This window comes from Papilio machaon, chromosome Z (assembly GCF_912999745.1).
Source record: "Papilio machaon chromosome Z, ilPapMach1.1, whole genome shotgun sequence".
Lineage (NCBI taxonomy): Eukaryota > Metazoa > Arthropoda > Insecta > Lepidoptera > Papilionidae > Papilio > Papilio machaon.
The window spans coordinates 7,149,852-7,169,193 of record NC_060016.1 but is presented as its reverse complement, the minus strand read 5'-3'; the positions used below and the strand labels follow the sequence as shown (position 1 = coordinate 7,169,193).

Sequence of the window (19,342 nt, the reverse complement as noted above, 5' to 3'; positions counted from 1 at the left end):
TTATTTTAATATTTTTTTTTACCAATTCTTATATTAATAGATAACCAAAAATTATTAAGCTTTTTCACTAGAAACATATCTTGGCTATATCAGAAATAATCTCTAACATTTTTAGAATCAATAATTTTCACTTCATTTCATTTACAATAAATAACAAATACAAATATAAAACATTTGAAACGGATTTTAAAAAATTTAATTACTTAACAGATCGGTACATGGTACGACTACAAAGGCTTGATCACAAAAAACAAAAGACCAGGAGCAAAAAGCGCTGTCGGTAAATACAATCGCAACAAGACCTACATCGTGTCCACTATTGAAGAACCTCCCTATGTGATTCGTGACCTAGAACCAACTGTAACTTACCCATTCAGAGGCTTTTGTGTAGATCTAACTCACATGGTTTTTGAGAAACTGGAGATTAATTGTAAGTAACACTGTTGGAATAAATAAAGACAAAATATACGTTAATTTTTTTAATATCAAAAGGTGGTAAATGAGCAAACGGCCATCCAAATTCGCCGAAATAGCGAGGCGACCGTTGCCCATGGACATCCGCAAATGAGGATGCGTTGTCTACCTTTAATCAACGGAGAAGGGAACGCCCAAAAAGAGGATATTTTCCCTTCCTATGCATCCCCTCTTCCGCCAAATCCACTTCCCCTTCCCATGCTTTCCTAGTAGGACAATGGTGGGAAGGGAAAGAGGGCTAAAATTAGGCCTCCGGGACTCATCAGATGAAACGCGGAATTGCTTCCACTTCACGTCTGTCTTCTCTGTGGTCGTGATATTGCACCGGTCGACCCGGCTCATTCGTGCACCCAACAAATATTGTTGCTGCGGGATCTACCACTGTTAAAATGATGTTTAATATTATTTACCTTTTAATATTGTTTAAATAAATTATTTTTTTGTATGTTACATTTTTTGTATTTATTGGCCATTTAACTCGAGAGTTCGTGTCAATGTTTTCTCTCCGTTTTAGATTCCGTCCCCTGCGATATAAAAAAACGTATTAAATAGCATATGTGTTCGTCTAGACTATTTTCTACTTTCTATTCTCTGTGCCAAACTTCATCAAGATTCGTTTAACCGTTCTGGAGATAACTTATAACAAACGTCCATCCATCCATATATCCAAACTCTCGCATTTATTATATAAGTAAAATGAATGTATTAATATAACAAATGTTTTACAGACGAACTGCGCACAGTTAAAGATGGTAAATACGGTAAAGAGAATACCAAATTTGCTGGCGGCTGGGACGGAATGGTCGGAGAACTTTTAAGGAAGGTACGTGCTCAGTCGTATTTATCTAATTTCGTTGAGTGTTTTCAATGAAGCACAAAACGCTCTATACACATACTAACCTAATTCTTTTGTAAGTAAAGGTTGCTAAGAACAAGATAGGCTTTTAAGAATCCATAAAATATAATTTAGCCTACTTTTACATTTTTTCTAGGAAAATCTAGTAAATAAATAGCATTTTACTGAATAAATAAAAAGTAATTTTAATAGAACGTAATATTATAATATGACATATTTTAAATTAACCGTTTTCAAATATTGTAATTTACTTGTTTTGCGTTGTACCATACATCATTTACTACGAGTATAGATTTCTGATACCTAAATATCAATGTCTGTTATTATGATAAAATAGTATTTATTTGGCAGTTTCTAACACTAATAGTATTCTATATACATGATTCAGGATCCAAAAACTTTATCGACAACCTTTTTCGTATAGATATCGTAAAAAACTCGTAAAATATTTCGTTTTAGTATATACTACGCACGGGTGCCTACTAAAAATAATTCAGGGTGTTAAATATAGTAAATACCAAGTCATACTGTAACCCACGTAAACGATTTCCCTTTTCGTAGTAGCTCAAAAGGCATAAATCTTGTGAGCCTTTATCGCAAATATCTACTTGTATTATATTTCGGAAGATACGATCATAAAAAATTATCACGTAGTTTTATTTTATTCCTTACTTCATCTGTATTACAATCAGGTAGAACGGCTAAATAGATTTTTCTTTTAAATTAAAAAAGAAAAAAAAACAGATCTTAAATATGATAACAAAAATCTTTTTAACAATTTTCTATTTGTATTTATTTAGGAGGCGGATTTAGTGATTGCCCCGCTGATAGTTACCGCAGAAAGGGAGCATGTGATTGACTTCAGCAAACCATTTTTGTCCTTCGACTCAAAACCGGAGAGACCTGACTTTGAGAACACAAACACAATATTTTCCTTTCTTCATCCGCTGTCAAAAGAGATATGGGTAAGATTATCAAAAATCTACTAAACCTAAAGTTATAATACATTAGTAATGACAACTAACTTTTTTTGTATAGAACCCTTAGTATTTAAAGGTCGAATTTTATGCCCTTATTCCATTTACTCCTGAAAAAAATTGAATATCTCGACTGTATTACTAATATTTGTTATATTTCCAGCTTTGTATCTTATTCAGTATATTCGCTGTAAGCGTCGTACTATTTATTGTGTCGAGATTCTCTCCTTCCGAGTGGCGCCTCGTATCTGTTACAGATTCACAATCAAATGAACACAATGAAGTCTCTACCACCAAGGTACGCGTATATTATGAGATTTTAAAAATAACATTTATACTATTACGACGTATGATTTGACATTATGCCAAATAAGTACATCTTTGAAATGTTGACCTTTAGAACTTTCGTTAACAAGGCTTCGTAAATCTTAAAACCCGACGATTTAAGTCGCCAATCAACTTACGCGTAATACGTTTTAATCACCAAAACTAGTCGCCCGTAACAAGTTTGTCAAGATTATGGTGCAAAAATGTCGCTGCAATTTTCAACATGGCGCATTAAATCTATACAGTTTATATTTAATCGCTATGACTGTACTGATCGAATAGACAACTCACGTCGATGATTAAACGTTGCGTTACGAAGCGCGATACTCGCGAAATTTATACAATATTAGTTTAGAAGATTTACGTTGTTTTGTGTACGAAGGGCCTTACTCTAGAAGTCCACTGCAGTGACACTTTTTTAACGCATGTTGTTATCTTTTTCATTCCTTTTGTCAAAACTCTGTTTTACTACAATATATTTTAATGCAAGTAACACTGCAATCGAAAAACCATAAGAAATACAAAACAAAACATTGCGTTTTTAATAGTATAGTCCTCAGAAATGTTTGTCCACTCTCGCACACATATATTCTCTATTTTACTAGTGAAATATCTTAATACGTTCTTAACAATAATTTTCTTCTTTTCGATATTGATTGTTCAAAATAACTCATAAGATGATTATTGTTTCCAGACAACAGTTATAAATGAATTCAGTTTCTGGAACTCTATTTGGTTCTCGATCGGTTCATTTATGCAGCAAGGCAGTGATATTTCTCCGAGGTTTGTGAATAATTTTATGTTTTATTATTCAAAACAAATTTCTTTATTTACCGTTTATTCCTTTGTCTTTTACTAAAAAAGGAACATGTATAATATTAGTGTATTTTCTAATGGAACAGCATCAGATGAAAACATTCAACTAAAATATTATTTCAGGTCTCTCTCTGGGCGTATAGTTGGGGCAGTTTGGTGGTTTTTTACTTTGGTTGTGATATGTTCGTACACAGCAAATTTGGCCTCGTATTTAACATTGGCTCGTATATCTGAACCGACACAGCTATACAATAAAATAACTACTTGCCCTGAGGTAAACTATATTACTAATAAACAATAATTAATAGTTGTCTTAAAATTTTTATCTATTTCATCAGTTAATTCGTAGCTTAAAAAATGTTTTATAACTTAATTGGTTTTTGTGTTTTTAAAAAAATATTCTAATAATGGTTATTAAGTTGTGCAAAATATAAAACATAATAGGAATAACATACAGACAACGCTCATTTTAAAATTCGAATTAAAATGAGATTTTATTTTATTTAAGGACATCATTTACGGACAGCAAGAACCCGAACCAATTGAACCGCCCACAACAGAAACTACGGGAGTTGTCGATGAGCATGGTTGGTTAGCTTTCTTACTGGATCGTTCAGCTATGGGTTTGAAACGAAACAATATAGACAAACCATGCGAAATGCTCGTAACCACTACAAAACAAGGAGTGATAGACTTCGCCATAGCTTTTCCAAAAGGATCTGAACTGAGGTTTGTACATTGTTTTACTTAAGATTACGCGTTGCGAATTGCTAAGCGATTTATATAATGCATTTGCGTTAATATGCGAAGCAAAGCGATTTTACTAATTCAATAAAGGCGATATTTTATAACACCCAATGAAACACTTAAGTACTTTTTAGGGATGGAATCAACATAATTTTACAAAATCTCAAGAAAGAAGGCGATTTACAAATGCTTCTTCGTAAATGGTTCATCAAGACTGAATGTGATGTACCTGATCAGGTTTGTTAGTTCAATAGCTTTCTTCAAATCTATTTTTTTTTCCTAAATCATTCATATTTTCTTGATTCCCTTTATATTATTTTTTTAGATGTCGTACCATTTGTTTAGACTACTTTTTTCATCTATCATTTAATATGGTTTATTCTTATTAAATTAATGTAACAAATACATTACTAAAATATACATTTTAGAGTTTACGTGGACTTGAACTTACATTGGGCCAAATTGCTGGATTGTTTTATATTTTGATGGGTGGTTTGGTACTGGCATTAGCCGTTGCGCTATTTGAATTCTTCCACTACGGTCGTGCTGAAGCGGCACGAGCTAATATACCACTGCGTGCAGCATTTAAGGCCAAATCGAGATTGCCAAACCGTCTCGAAATTAAAACCACCCAGCGTCCTGCCCCGCAGCGCGATCAAGATCGCCTCGACTGGAATAGCGGACCGTATTCTGGAGTAAGTTATTTTTGTATTTAAGTTGTACCACAATATCGCGAAAATTAAATACATATTACGTACTAAAAAGTACTAAATTAATCATTACCATTCTCAATTTAATTTCTGTTGTGGAAAAAATAATTTCTTACGTAATTTTAATAATTGTTTTAAATTTAATTGAATTTTAGAATTGATTTTGATCTAAACAAAGTTCTCTGGGTTGAAAATGTTATCCTTAGTTGATGAGAATAAGTTTTATACAAACATCAGAAAATGTGGGTATGTGTAATGTTATACTATAGTAAAGTTTGGCAAACAAAATAGGGATACTCATCTGGGAAAATCCGAAAGGAAAAATCTATTTGATGTTTGTTTACTAACTGATAAAATAATAAAACTTTACAATATTTGATTCGAGATTGACGTTTAATTTTTCTTTGTACAGTATTACACCCCGGCCAACCAGATCGCTCAGGAGGAGACTGCTTTACAAGCCTCCTTCACACAAGTCTGATCTTCAACCCGGGACGCGGGCATCGTCCGTCGTGCGTCCCACGCTCGCCAGATGTCTGACTCTCTGGAACTTTACCAACTGTAAGTTCCACGAGCATACATCTCGGTTGGCGAACATCTTTAACAAGCGCTAACAATCTCAAAGACATTTCCGTCATAACGTGAGTGAAATATGCCATACGTACTAACTATATATCGATGTACGGGCAACTTCATATCAACTTTTGACGTATTGTATTGTTGAAGGCGCCAAGGATATACTCCTTATGATACTCTATAGATAGACATGGAATAATCAAATTATTTAACGTAGAATAATTGCGTATCATTGATTCGCCAATACGATATTATCAATCTGTAACTGTTAAACTAATATTCCGTATGTACGTAGATGGGTTTTGTCGACCTACTTCAAGTTCGTGTTATTTAATAAGACATTAATGATAATGGATGTCATGAAATAGTTCTTTAATTTTTTCTTATACTGTTAGTAGAATCATTGTATATTTCTCACATCTTTGAAACCCTTTCATTGTGTTTATAATATGTGACTAATAATGATAGGTTTCAGGCATTGATTGTTCTAACTCTTTATAATCAACATAACAAAATTACACGTCTCTTGCCGAACTTATTTCTTTTGCATTACTGCGAAATCTTAATATAGTAGATAAATATCAGGGTCGTGTATTATATATAACGAGTTTAGTGAAGAAAAAAAAACTTTTTTCAATTAGACTAAATAAATTATCTTTTAATAACTAAAAAAATACACGGTGGGTAGCTTAAGACCCGGAAAAAACTAAAAATGTTAAGTGAATGACCCTAAATTGATATATTGAAGCGACTTTACCTTTGCTTTATATGCGATACGCGAAAAATAATCCTATTTTTTTTTTCGTTTAAAAACAAAACAGAAGTATTAATTTTACTTTAAAAGTTTTAATTTATCAAATTACAAAAATTAGTTGACAGAAAATTGTCAATTGTTTTTTTACTTACTATAAACAACATTCGCAATGGATTACTTATACCCGAATTTCCAGTGCAATACATTACCATATGTATGGGATATTGTTCCCAGTTCCAATTGAAATAAAATTTGAGTACTCAGCCGAAATGTACTGCAATATATTAATGTCGATGACAATTTTGTAAAGCGTTTTTAGCTTCGATTGCAGAGCAATCATTTTAAATTTCACAGAAAGAATTATTTTGAGTAAAACTACCATTTGTTTTTACTTTCCATCATGTTCAAATCGAACATTTACTAATAAGTATTTTTCTTAACGAGTAATAATATTTAACAATGCAATCTCAACAATCTCAAGTTACAGTTTAAAGAAGCTAAGTGTTATTTCAAATTATAATTGGGAATTTGGGCTACCATTAAAAAGTATAACCATTAGTATAACCTATTTAAGTTCTCTAACCCGGATAAATATATATGTGAGCGAGTAACTGCAACACGTTTTTTTTTTTTAATTACAGAAAATTTTACCTCTAAATATAAATCCTACGAGCCTAATTGAAATAAGTTTTCTTATATTATATTATTGTGGTATTGTTCTTTACTAAGACTATAATGCCAAAGGCAATATGTAAGTGAATCATATCAATAAAACTATTAACTTATCTATAAAACATAATTTGGTTTCAATTCACGTTTAAAATAAAAACCGTTTAATTTTTCTTTTTATCTGCTTGTTAATTGATTGAGCTGCCGTCCTATAAAGCTTTCTATTTAAATCAATTAGAATAAAATTATAATATTTTAGTTATTATTGTTACTTTGGTATAACCAACCAAGTTTACGTTTAACTAATTTTATTCATTTTTAATTTATTTATCAATTATATTATAATTTTATCTTTCATCAATGACGTAATCTGGAGCTTTATCGAGTATAGATCATTGATAATAATAAAGATCTTAAATAGTAAAAGTGCCAAAATTATACATAAATTAAAACGAGGGTGGTTTTAATCGCGATCATTATAATAATTTTATTTGACTTAAAAATTATAAAAGATGTACGGTTTGATCCGTCCATCGACGAAAGGCTGAATTCACTTTCGTACTTTCAGAAATAAAAATGTGGACACATTTGAAATAATGGTCATAAAAATTTGACACTTTTGATTATAGGTAATCTCAAAAGAAATTACCACCCAATTAATCGTTTAATAGACACTGCATTATAAAAGTACGTCGATACACTCGTCGTATACACTTAAATTTTATATCGAAAACTTCTAATTCGCCATCAAAAATATTCCTTGTAACCGTGGGCTTAAACTGCTTAACCAAATGTCCAAAAATATATTATCATCCCCCTCACTCTCTATTAGAAAATAGAGATAGAAATATGTTTTGCAATCTACAGTAAGAGCCATAGAATTACAACTTTAGTACAGTTTATTTTTAAACATTAAACAATTGAAAAAAAACACTGAACATTAGTCATATATTATACTTCTACTATCAACTCGTGTAACCACTCCTGTATTCAAACTGTTAAACAAAATTGAAACTTTTTAATTATGTTTACTATTGTTATAGATATTTAAAATACCTATAATTAATTTAATGTTGTTCTTCAAATGACTGATTTACACAATCGTTTCGTTGAAATTAATGTAAGACTACATCGTATATTTTATATGTTAACTACTTAATCGTAGATACGACGTTTAAGAATTCGAATAAAAAAAACGTAGATTTAAATTAGTAATTCATAAAAATAATAAGTAACGCAAGTCTGTTTCACGTTGCTATGGATTTTATACCTTATCCACTAGAACATAGGTTTCCTTATTGTTCGAAGCATAATCGTGAATCAGGCTTGTATAAACAATTTAATTCCATAATAGATGTGTTTAATTAAATGTATTTACCAATTAAGATAAATGTATCCCAATGTCAAGGTAAATGTTTGTTAAATAAATGAAAAATGTAAATCGTGCCTTTTATTTCATATTAACTTGCTTACATTCTATATAAATCTAGGATTTAATTTAAGAAGTTTAATCTAGAATTTCGTTGTAATAAACATCCATACATCCAAGCTTTTATACAGATTAAAAATATTTTTAAGATGATATTCATATGCACATTTAGATGGAGGTACTTTCTAAAAAAATAATAGATTCAGAATGAGGGAAATGATCTTAACAACTTGTCTTTGTCGTCAGGTTATTATTACGCCGAGATAATTAAGTACTTTAGTTTGTTTTTTAGTACAGGGGAATAATTGTTTCTAATGTTTTATATTTATACATACAGTCAACGCTTAATATTAACCTACACAGTATTAGAGTCGCTTTTCTTACTCTTTTCTAATAATTTCAGTAAGAAAGCTACGTCAGTCTTTCCAAGCAATAAAAGTAGTCTTCGAGGAAATAGTGAATCGGTATTTGCTAAGCGATTGCGCTTTAACAATAAGTGAGATTGTTCTCAAGAACTGGCTTCTGATAATCAAAAGAATATTTTATTTTATTTCTCTCTATACAATAGAAAACTTTTACCCGTCTTTGATATTGGTCTTTTTTCAATTGACATCTCAAATATAAATAACGCGAGCTCTCGTGTAAATTCATTTATCGAATTAAAAATATCATAAATTAAGATTAATATTAGTTCGGTTGTTAAAGAGTTGGAATAACGAAACAATCCAAGCTTTCCATTCTATTCAGATTTTTTATGTTTTTAACAACAAATTTAATACAATAGTAGTTGTCGTTCTGAAATGCTTTATCCAGATATCTGGAACCAACTTAATTACCAATTTTACAATAAAACATCAACCACTAACACAACTACACAAACACAAAAAAAAATAAATGAGATCTTTCGGCAAATGTAACGGAAATATGCTGAAATCTTTTTTCGTCATTTGTTGGAAGGCGGGAGGCGAACCGCTCCGAGTGTCAGCGAGGATTTTTTCCCAAGATGTCATAAATCAGATGGCGGCAGATGGTGTTGACCTACACAATTATTGCCATGTTTCTAGCTAAGAATTATTATTGCCTTTACTCTCTGGGTTCGCTTTTCAAATAATAATTCTTTACAATTTTGCCTTCGATAGTCGCTTTGTAACCTGAGTTTGAGTCAAATAGGCAAAGAAATATTTCTTAATAAAAAGACCACGTTCCACTTGAAACACATACCGTAGATGAATAATATTTGCTTCAAACATTCTCTATTTTAACATCTAGCTTTACTAGACAGGGATAACTGTTATGATATGAAAAAAATACATTAGAAGTCTCTCCAGAACGACCGTATGGATCTAGCTGAAATTTTGCTTAGATGAGTAACATAGTCTGGAAGAACACATAGGATATTAATTAGGTTTTTTCCGCGAGGACGGAGCCGTGATAACAACTAGTTAAATATAAGTAGATATTTCTAGCGTTTAAGTAGGAAAGAATTACAGTAACAAGTATTACTAATATCAATGCAATGTTTACAGTCTAGTACGGTACAATTATTTCCAAGCACTAGAAATGGTTATATTCCTGTTTAACTTACTACAACACACCAATATCCCACTCGACCTCCTTATTCCGAACTACAAGTGCAATTACATTATACTTCTATGACAGTATTATTTTATATCCTGCATAATACTGTTCTTTGGAGCCTGGCGAAGAACGTTAACTTGCAATATTAATTAATTATTTATAGACAAAAAATAGTACTTTCTATTACACAGAAGTGCTGATGTTGGTTAAGCGATGTTAAATATTCTAGATATTAATCTATACATTTTTCTGCATACGTTATCCAAATATTTTTTTTAAATTGCCGTAACGAGTGAATTTGGCGGAAGAGGCGACGCAGAGGAAAGAAAAACATCTTATTTCTTTGCGTCCCCTTCTCCGTTGATTAAAGATAGACAACGCATCTGCATTTTCGGAAGTCTATGGGCAACGGTCACCTAGCTATTTCGGTCAATTCTGGTGGTCGTTTTCTCGTTTACAAAAAAACGACCGATGCACATGGACACCAGCAACTGTAGATGCGTTTGCCTACCTTTAATCGAAGGAGGGCGGAGGCACAGAATTCTCCCTCCCCTCACTCCCCTCACTTCCCCTTCCCATAATATCTTTATAAGAAGAAGGTGCGAAGCTAAACTTACGCACGCACACTCATCAGACAAAACGTGGAAATGCTTCCACTTCCCGCTTGTCTTCTGTGCGGATCAACCGGTGAAATACTCGTGGTATCCGGCCCATTCGTGCACCCAACAGATATAGTTGTTGCGAGATCTATTACTGTTAAATAAAAAGAAGTTGTAGTCTAGATGTTTTAGAACAGTTAACAGTTCAAAAGACTTGAAAGTAATCGTTGACTTGATATAAAGCGTGACGTGGAATTTACGTTACATCGCATATATGAACGGACCGGTATAGTATTTTTTGCATTACTTTAATGTAGGTAACGCGTATACTGAGGTTAAGTGTTTCTGACCCAGTTATTTGTCAATTTACCTAGATCGGTGTTGTAAAGGAATTTATATATTTATTCATATATTTAATATGAATAAAACTAGAAATAGTACTAACTTTATTAGTAACTGGTCATAAGATTTCTAGACCAGATGGAAACAAAATCTTCCATCTCTCATTGTCTTCCTGGTCTTATCCTACTCAGGCGAAGTCGGCACACCAGGTTTTAGAAACCTAAAAGTTTTGGCTTAATTTTTTACACCCGGCCGCCAGCCTGTCAGCAAACCCTACTAAAAATCTTTGATGAATCAAAATCAATGTTTGTACCCTCTTCTGCTTGGTATTGAGGACTGTCTGCGTCCAGAAGTAAATTGGTACAGCTTGAAGATGATAATAATGAAAGAAGAACAACATTTACATAACAGTTTTACCTATTTATTGAGTAACTTTTTATAGCCTATGATTTATACAAGTTTACAACTTGCACAATAATTTTAATTGTATTTGAAGTTTATTTTTACGTGATGTATCTCTAAAATAAACTTTGGTATATTGATACGTATCTATGATATCGGCTAATATAAATTAGACGACATAGTAGAAGATTTATCTATGTAGTTATTTTATGCGATCCTCTTAAATTATCAATGATAACAGTTTGTAACATTTAGCTTTGATTAAAACTATGATAGTTTTTGTATATAAAAGACGTATGACTACAAAGTTTTGATAGCAATTTCTGCTAACTTCAAGAAAATGTCTTATTCATTATCAAATATCATTAACAACTTCAAAAAATTCAAAATTTAAACAAGGATCTTAGCCAATTATTAAAAGTCGTAATAAACATTATTCTCAGTTTATATGGCAAATTAAATTAAATTAATTGTTACTTTACCCAGTATTAGATTAAGGTGGATTTGTTCAATCATAGTAATGGATAATATATGGAAGTCAATTGGGATGAGGGAGGCAGCATTAGGCGTTGATGAGTCCGAAGATAAGGGTGGGTCATTTGCGGCCGTAATTTATATAATTTGATGCCGCGCCCTACGGTTATTTTTATGGCTCTAACTAAAATTTATCAATTGTAAAATTTATTTAGTTAATATTTTTTTTTAATTAATGATGCAAACAATAATAACATTCATAATTATTTTTTAATTACCAATTACATAATATTGTTAATCGTCACTCACATGATAATGTAATTTAAACGTATTTAAGTATTTTTATAAGATTAGCTTCTTGTAAGCGACAGGCAGGCAGGCGGATGTAAAAAAGTAAGCCAAAACTTTTAGGTTTATAAAACCAACCTCAGGTGAGTGGAAAAATGCCAGAGAGTTTATGTATTGTTATGTTAGTACATAATATAAGCCCATTGCAAATTTAAGTTATTAAACGTATAAGAAATTAAACGTTTAAAATAATTAGTAATGTAGTTTGAAACTAATGAGTAAAGTAAAAAAAAAATAATTTAGAGCTAAACTTGTAGTTCTCCACAAACTTCCGGTAGTATAATATAGAGGTTTGAAACCAAAGTTTAAAATGATAACTTTGTCAAATAGATGACAAAGTATGTAGGATGTAAATTCTCCTCCCGCTATGAAAATACACATCAATGCTTACCGCAAAATGTGGAAAATCTCTAAATCTCTAAATTGTAAAGTTAAAGCTAACATATGCAGCTGGGATATTTGAATTTATATATTTTTTTAAAGGTGTTATAATGAATATGTACATAAATTTTTAAGTTCCATTTTTTTGGTTTGAATGTTCTTCCATTGTAACCTCTTTTAGCCTAAACGTCTAATAAAAAATAAACCGATTTTTTCAAAAGATTATTCGATTTGTATTCGTCGGCGGAGTGTCAAAGGGACAAGTCACAGGGTCATATTGATTATTTGAATTACAATAAGTAATATTCGAATTATGTTTTAGCTATATTTTTTTAGCTTAAGTAGTATCGTCACTTATTAGTGAGCGGTACCTATGAGCTTTAAATTTAATTTACAGCTACCCTAGACATAAAACGGTAAGCCTCGTTATGCTAGTAATTTCACTCGCCCGGGGCGTCTTTTTAAAACCAACGTAAAAATGTTTGTGCACTACTTCTCGGTGACACTAATAGGTAACACGAAATCAAATTATACGGGGTGTCCGAGAAAAACGGGGTCGCATGTTTACGAGCCCCCTGTTAATTTTATATCAAATGTTTGTTCTACAATTAGGTGTAGTTTAACAATAAAAACCATGGCCTAAGCCTATTCGGGACATTTGATTAATATATTATAATTTATAAAATTTTGGAGGCCTTTAGCATCAAAACTACACTACTTTGGATAGAGGTAAATAATAAATACCGATAAATCTTAATATTTTTGACCAACCAATGTGTGGTACTCCGATGTACACGACTTTCCCTGACACCTGTATAATAAATTATTAATAAACTGTCAATTAAGAAAAAAGGTTTAATAGATGGATAGTATCCCTTTATTTATTTACTCAGTACAGTATTGTTAGTACAAAGGCTTTATCTTGAGTGTAGCACACTTCGATTTGTGTCTGGCGGCCCTAAAATGTAGTTTTTATGTTAGACCTATCTAGGTCTTTGTTGTCGCGTTAACTCGGCTTTAATGTTTTTATGTCTCTTGTTCAGTTTTTTATGATTTCTTTATATTGGAAAATTTATTGAAATTGATCCATATAATTCTAAGAGCTAATTGCTTGATATAATTTTCTCCCTTGTACCATCTTGACCTATTTATATTGAAAGTGCAGTTGACTCGTAGAGAATCCCCTTAGACATCAAAGCCACATTTTGTACCGCAAGCATTTAAGTATTAATTAAACAAGGACAATCACAATTCAAATTATTTACTTCACTCTTTTTATATTATACTAGCTTTTACCCGCGACTCCGTCCGCGCGGAATAAAAAAAATAGAAAACGGGGAAAAAATTATCCTATGTCCGTTTCCTGGTTCTAAGCTACCTGCCCACCAATTTTCAGTCAAATCGATTCAGCCGTTCTTGAGTTATAAATAGTGTAACTAACACGACTTTCTTTTATATATATAGATAGATAATATTATTTATAAGATGCATAGAATTTATTTCTTGAATTTTTTCCATATCTCTTCTTCTCTATTTATCAAGATGTTTTATATACATTTTAATTCTTAGGCATCCTTTAATTACTTCTAATTTTATCAATTAAAATCTGTATCCTAGAAAATATAAAGCACGAAATCAAAATTGTAAATTCATAGATGGCGCCCGCGACTCCGTTCGCGGAGAGTTAAAAAAAGACTTTATTAGTAGTCTACTCGTATGTCTTCTTTCAGACTATGCTCTATATCTATGGCGAATTTCACCGAGTTGCGGTAGACCGTTCTGGAGATACCTTATAACAATCATCTATCCATCAAAACATTCGTATTTATAATATTAGTAATAAGAATTATATTTTTTTTTTTTTTGCTAAAAATCGGTTTGGAAATAGATGCCAATTACTTATGAAACAGATTTAAGAAAATCCCAACTTTTATTACCTGCCAATTTTAACATGACATAGTACCGTTCCAAAGTTGTAAGGATTATTATAGCCTACATTACTACAACATGCTTTAAGTGAACATTGAATCAGAGAATTGCCTTCTGTGCTTAGTTTTAGTATTTCAAAACAATTAAATAATTTTAAGAGAATTCTACATTAATTTATCGTGCTATGATATCTCACTTACATGTCGCACTAATTTACACTAGCACTAGTTTACATTAAACGGTTTCATCGGAACTTCGTTAAACTTGCCCTTCAGATTACATTTGAATTAACATTTATACCCGAAGCAACGATCGTACCCGCTCATTCCTTGATTACACGAGATGAATTTAAGATTATTTTAATTCCCTATGAAGTTAGAAAGCATAATAAAGTAGCTTGTTTTTACATGTAGAAGTAATATATCAGTGTGTTTTATCAGATCCACATTGTTCTAGGTCTAGTTAACTCTATAATACTAGTTGAAGCATACTGTACTTACAGAACTAAAAAGCATATCTATAAAGGGATCAAAGGGAAGTGTCAAAAGATTTGATGCGATGATAGTAGTTGTAAATGTAGACTAAAATACAAGTTAAACCGTTACAAATAGTAGTGTCTGGATTCAAAACTAAAAACATTTAATATGAAGCGGATAAATGGTATTGAATTAAAAGATTCGACCACAGAAGTATAAACGCGTTTCATATCACCGACAGTGCACTACGCCTCAGACATCCAGTAGGTTAAGAAGCTTAACAGGGACATGGCTCCAGTCCATTCGCACCAATCTAATATCTGTGTAGTCGGGACAAATGAGTTTTAAGAACGCGCTGCCACATGAGATAGAATTGTTGTTCAACCCTAATCAATTTTATGAGAGGATCTATTTGTTTTAAAATAAAATAAATGCGCCTTTTACTAAAAACTTAATCACTGTAAATTTATCGATTGCCAGTGTTTAACTCATTTTATTATTCTTTAAAGAATTAAATTTCTTCTTGTCAGGATAGAGAAATTCATTTCTTTTACCCATAGAAAAATATTATTAACAACAGATCTTAATCATATTATTGTCGAAAAGACGTATATATATATAAAACTGCAAAGTTAAATTAGTGTCAACAATCGATTACTTAATAATAAAATAGAGTATTTATAACGTTCACTAAAAACGACAAAAAAAAATCAAACATAAGGCAAAGTTATAATGAATTCTCAATCGTATTTTATTTATATTTTAATACTGAGTCATTGATCCGTATTATCATTGATTCCATCTACCTTTATTAAATTCCTTCGATGCTTTAATAAAGGAAGTCACAGCAATAAGTTCGTTATAGCTTGCTTTTATTCCAACTAATAATTCTAACAATGTCAGTTCATATTATTTATTACGCAAAGAAAACTAAAAACATAAATATCTTAATTTTATATTGGTTAATAAAAAAATGTTTCATCGTCATTCCATAAATGTTTCTTCTTTCGAACTGATTTTAATTTTTATGTTTTTTGCCTGTGACAATGACAACACTGATAATAAAAAAGAACAATGACAGAAAAGTAAAAAAAATTAACGAAAAAAGGGTTAAGCTTTGATGCGCACTGGTCACGCAACCTCAGCAACTTAAACCTGTGACTAGAGCTTGGCGGATATAACGTATTTCCATCATCATCACCATCGCAAAGGCCGGCAACGCATATGCGGTTCCTCTGGTATTGCAGATGTCCATGGGCGTCTATAAACACCTAGGTGTTCCCGCTGCTCGTTTGCCCCCTTATCTTATAAAAAAAATGCGCGGTGCTGCCACTTCTCTATTGTCTCTTCTATTATACATACTTACATCCATGCCTGCATGAGCATTTAGTGTATTTAAATAAATAATTTATTTATCCCAAACCAAACCAATGTGCATTGTACTGATTGTCTAATTATAAAATATCGCATGCCAATATCATAAAATGTAATCTATCTTTATATCTCTTCCAATATAAATATACATACATACTTGCATACATTTGATTTGTAACAAATATTCAAATATTTCTGTTAAATGAAAACCAGCCAATAACCTCGTATATCTCGATGGTAAAATGGATTACAAGTTAAAAAGCTTTTTTCACCACTACCACTCGTACTGAGTTATTGGAAAATTAAATGAAAACGGATATCAATAAAAGTATATTAAAAAAAACTCGAAAATTGTTTTACCATGTTTGTTTTATTATGTGATGAGTGATTTTAACTTCTGAATCACTGTGGTTTATATTTAAATCGAAACGAAAGTAATTACAATTTGTTTGAATCAAAAGCAATCAGAGATAAAGTAATATATTTACGAAGTAATTGAATTTTAACGAGATTAGTCTATGTTTAAGTTGTATTTTAAAACGTATTTAGCGACAAATAATTAAGTATTTTTTTTATAGTGGACGGTCATGTACAACTGTTTTCAGTTTCGTGAGACAATGTTTTACTCTGAGTATTTATATGCCTTTTAATAAATAATAAATTAACAATATTTATTAAAAACCAAAGATAATAAATAAAGTTTAAAAAATTGACTTCATAATCAAATATTCATAAGAATCGAAATTTAAATTTTACTATCTACTACTTAATTTTTTTTTAAACTGATTGTTGTTTTCATCGTTTTCAAAAATTATAAGAGAGTTGATAATATAATTTTACACAAGTGTTTCAACAATCCCACTTACCCTGATGAAGGGCCACCGATGGTCTCGACATTAGTCAGTGCCGACACCGGACACATATACGTGAGTGTTTTAGCCGTTTTTATATTAGATAAGAAGACTTGTATGACAAACATGTCAATGAAACGTCAGAAAATGTCAGGGAAGTAGAAAATGAATTATACAAATATCAATTTGGACGTCCTTACCTGTTGATCTGAGAGATTTTTTTTAAATTGTTATTCTGTTCATGAATAAAACATTTAGTTCAAATGACGTTTTATGGATTTGCGTTCTCATATTAAATTGGTCTTAAATTTTTCCTCCTCTGTTAGCTTTTTGTTAGAAATGTTATTTCAATGAATGTTTACTCTATGTTTGGCATTTTCAATGTTGAATTCTTTTTAAATATTCAGCATTACATTTGTTTTTAAAAAAAAAATTGGCGAAATCAATTGTTTTTTTTTTAATTCTATAGAAGATTTAATAGTTCTCTATAATAGTAATCTTATTTACTTTGGTTAAAATCTTAGTAGAACTAATTATGAAATGTGTAAAAATGAAATGAAATGAATGTGGAAAATCAAGAAAAAGATAAGATATTTAATGATTTTTACGGTTTTGAAATAAATTAAATGTTTTCACGGATAGATAAAAAACCTCAGTGCAAAATATTTTATATTCAAGTTAAGAATTGCGCTAGTTTGAATTTCCTACGACTTATGAATGGGTGGAAATTGTCCTGGAAAATATGTTATGAACTATAAATAAAACATAAGGAGAGAAAAAAGTCAGAACTTGTAGCTCGTCGCTTGATGGTGCTTTGAAATTAAATTTCGCCCTGGCCGTAAACATCAGAGAGTAACTTTTAAAATGTAACAATTGTTTGTGATGTAGTTAGTTTCTTTGTATAAAGTTTCAGGTCGCATCTGCCTTTTATTAGGGCGCAGCGATTGGAGTTGGTGTGACGTTACTGGCGATAGAGTCCACAAACTTTTGACAAAACTTGTCTTTATTGCTTCCGATTTCTTGTTTGTTATTAAAATGTATCGTATAATGATTAAGAATTATCATATATCTTAATACTTTTGTCGATTTTATGGTAATATTTTTCTAACTAATATTAAATGTTATTTATCAGATATTTGATTCTAAATTTATTAAAAAATTTAAATTGAATTTCTTACGCTATTTTATTTAATCAAACTTATACAACATAATTTCACTCTTGATTTCATTGATTAAAAAGATTATTTGATATTCACTACTTTTTGTTAATAACTGTGTAATTATTTAAAAAAATATACGAGTATTAAATTAATAATTTCAACTACTTATTTTGTTAGTTTTATAAATAATTTATTTTCAGAATTTGAACTTTGTACGTACAACATCTACATTAAATTCTAACTTGGTGTAGATATATCACAATGAAAAAAGTATCAGATTATATCTGCTATGGACAAGGCTTATCTGTAAGAGGATTTCAGGTTATAGTTCGCAACGCGACTTAAAATTTCAATTAATAACTTTTACTGTACCGGTGGCACCGATCCACTTAAGGCTTCTCACACACTGAAATATGAGTTTATACCTTTCGAGTTAATAACAAGTTAATATATTTCAGTACATAAAATTTAAACTATTATGTCTAAGCCTGCAACATTGAAGAAGCGAAAGATAATAAAATAGATTATATTATACAAAATTGAAGAATTTCCACTTCGCTAAGATGAACGGCAATATTACATCACATGTCTATTATTCCCTCTGAAACAACTTGGATCATTACAAGAGTCACCGCAGTATAAATTTATACACACATAAATCGTTCCACTTCCGAGGAAATGTTAAAAGACCCGTGGATTCATCGGTAGTGGGAAGCGTTTCATTTTTTAAAGCGATTTAAATCTTTTGATATCAAAACTGTAAAGTATCAAAAGCTTGTGAAAAAAAAACTATACTGTTTTCGAGGAAAAATGTGGAAGCGAAAACTTTGAAGTCTGATTTCAAATATAAAAAACATGATACGTCCATTCCCTTAGTGCGGTCAAAACATTAAATCAACTGAAATAAAATGTTTTAAGAGTAAAGCACAAAATGTATAAACACAATTCTCTAAGAGTAGCATAAGTCAATAGCCCCAGCTCAGTTGGGAGTCTTTGCTTTGGTACTTCATTTTCCAGATTAAGAAATGTTCGTGTACTTAACCAACTCAGCTTGAGTCTTTATAAAATGTAGTTTAGGCTATTAGTTAGAACT

General features: G+C 31.0%; 1 protein-coding gene across 1 annotated transcript in view; it reads left to right on the top strand.

Annotated features, from left to right (window-relative positions):
• Positions 1-5,424, top strand: part of LOC106717086 (glutamate receptor 1) — a 108,188-nt gene extending 102,764 nt beyond the window's left edge. The window contains exons 9-18 of the mRNA XM_014510795.2: positions 211-430; positions 1,203-1,297; positions 2,131-2,295; positions 2,471-2,605; positions 3,329-3,417; positions 3,574-3,724; positions 3,959-4,179; positions 4,332-4,434; positions 4,626-4,892; positions 5,320-5,424. Of these exons, the coding sequence (XP_014366281.2) occupies positions 211-430; positions 1,203-1,297; positions 2,131-2,295; positions 2,471-2,605; positions 3,329-3,417; positions 3,574-3,724; positions 3,959-4,179; positions 4,332-4,434; positions 4,626-4,892; positions 5,320-5,388 (1,515 nt within the window). The 3' untranslated portion in view covers positions 5,389-5,424. The remainder of the gene's footprint in view (positions 1-210; positions 431-1,202; positions 1,298-2,130; positions 2,296-2,470; positions 2,606-3,328; positions 3,418-3,573; positions 3,725-3,958; positions 4,180-4,331; positions 4,435-4,625; positions 4,893-5,319) is intronic.
• The last annotated feature ends 13,918 nt before the right edge of the window (positions 5,425-19,342 follow it).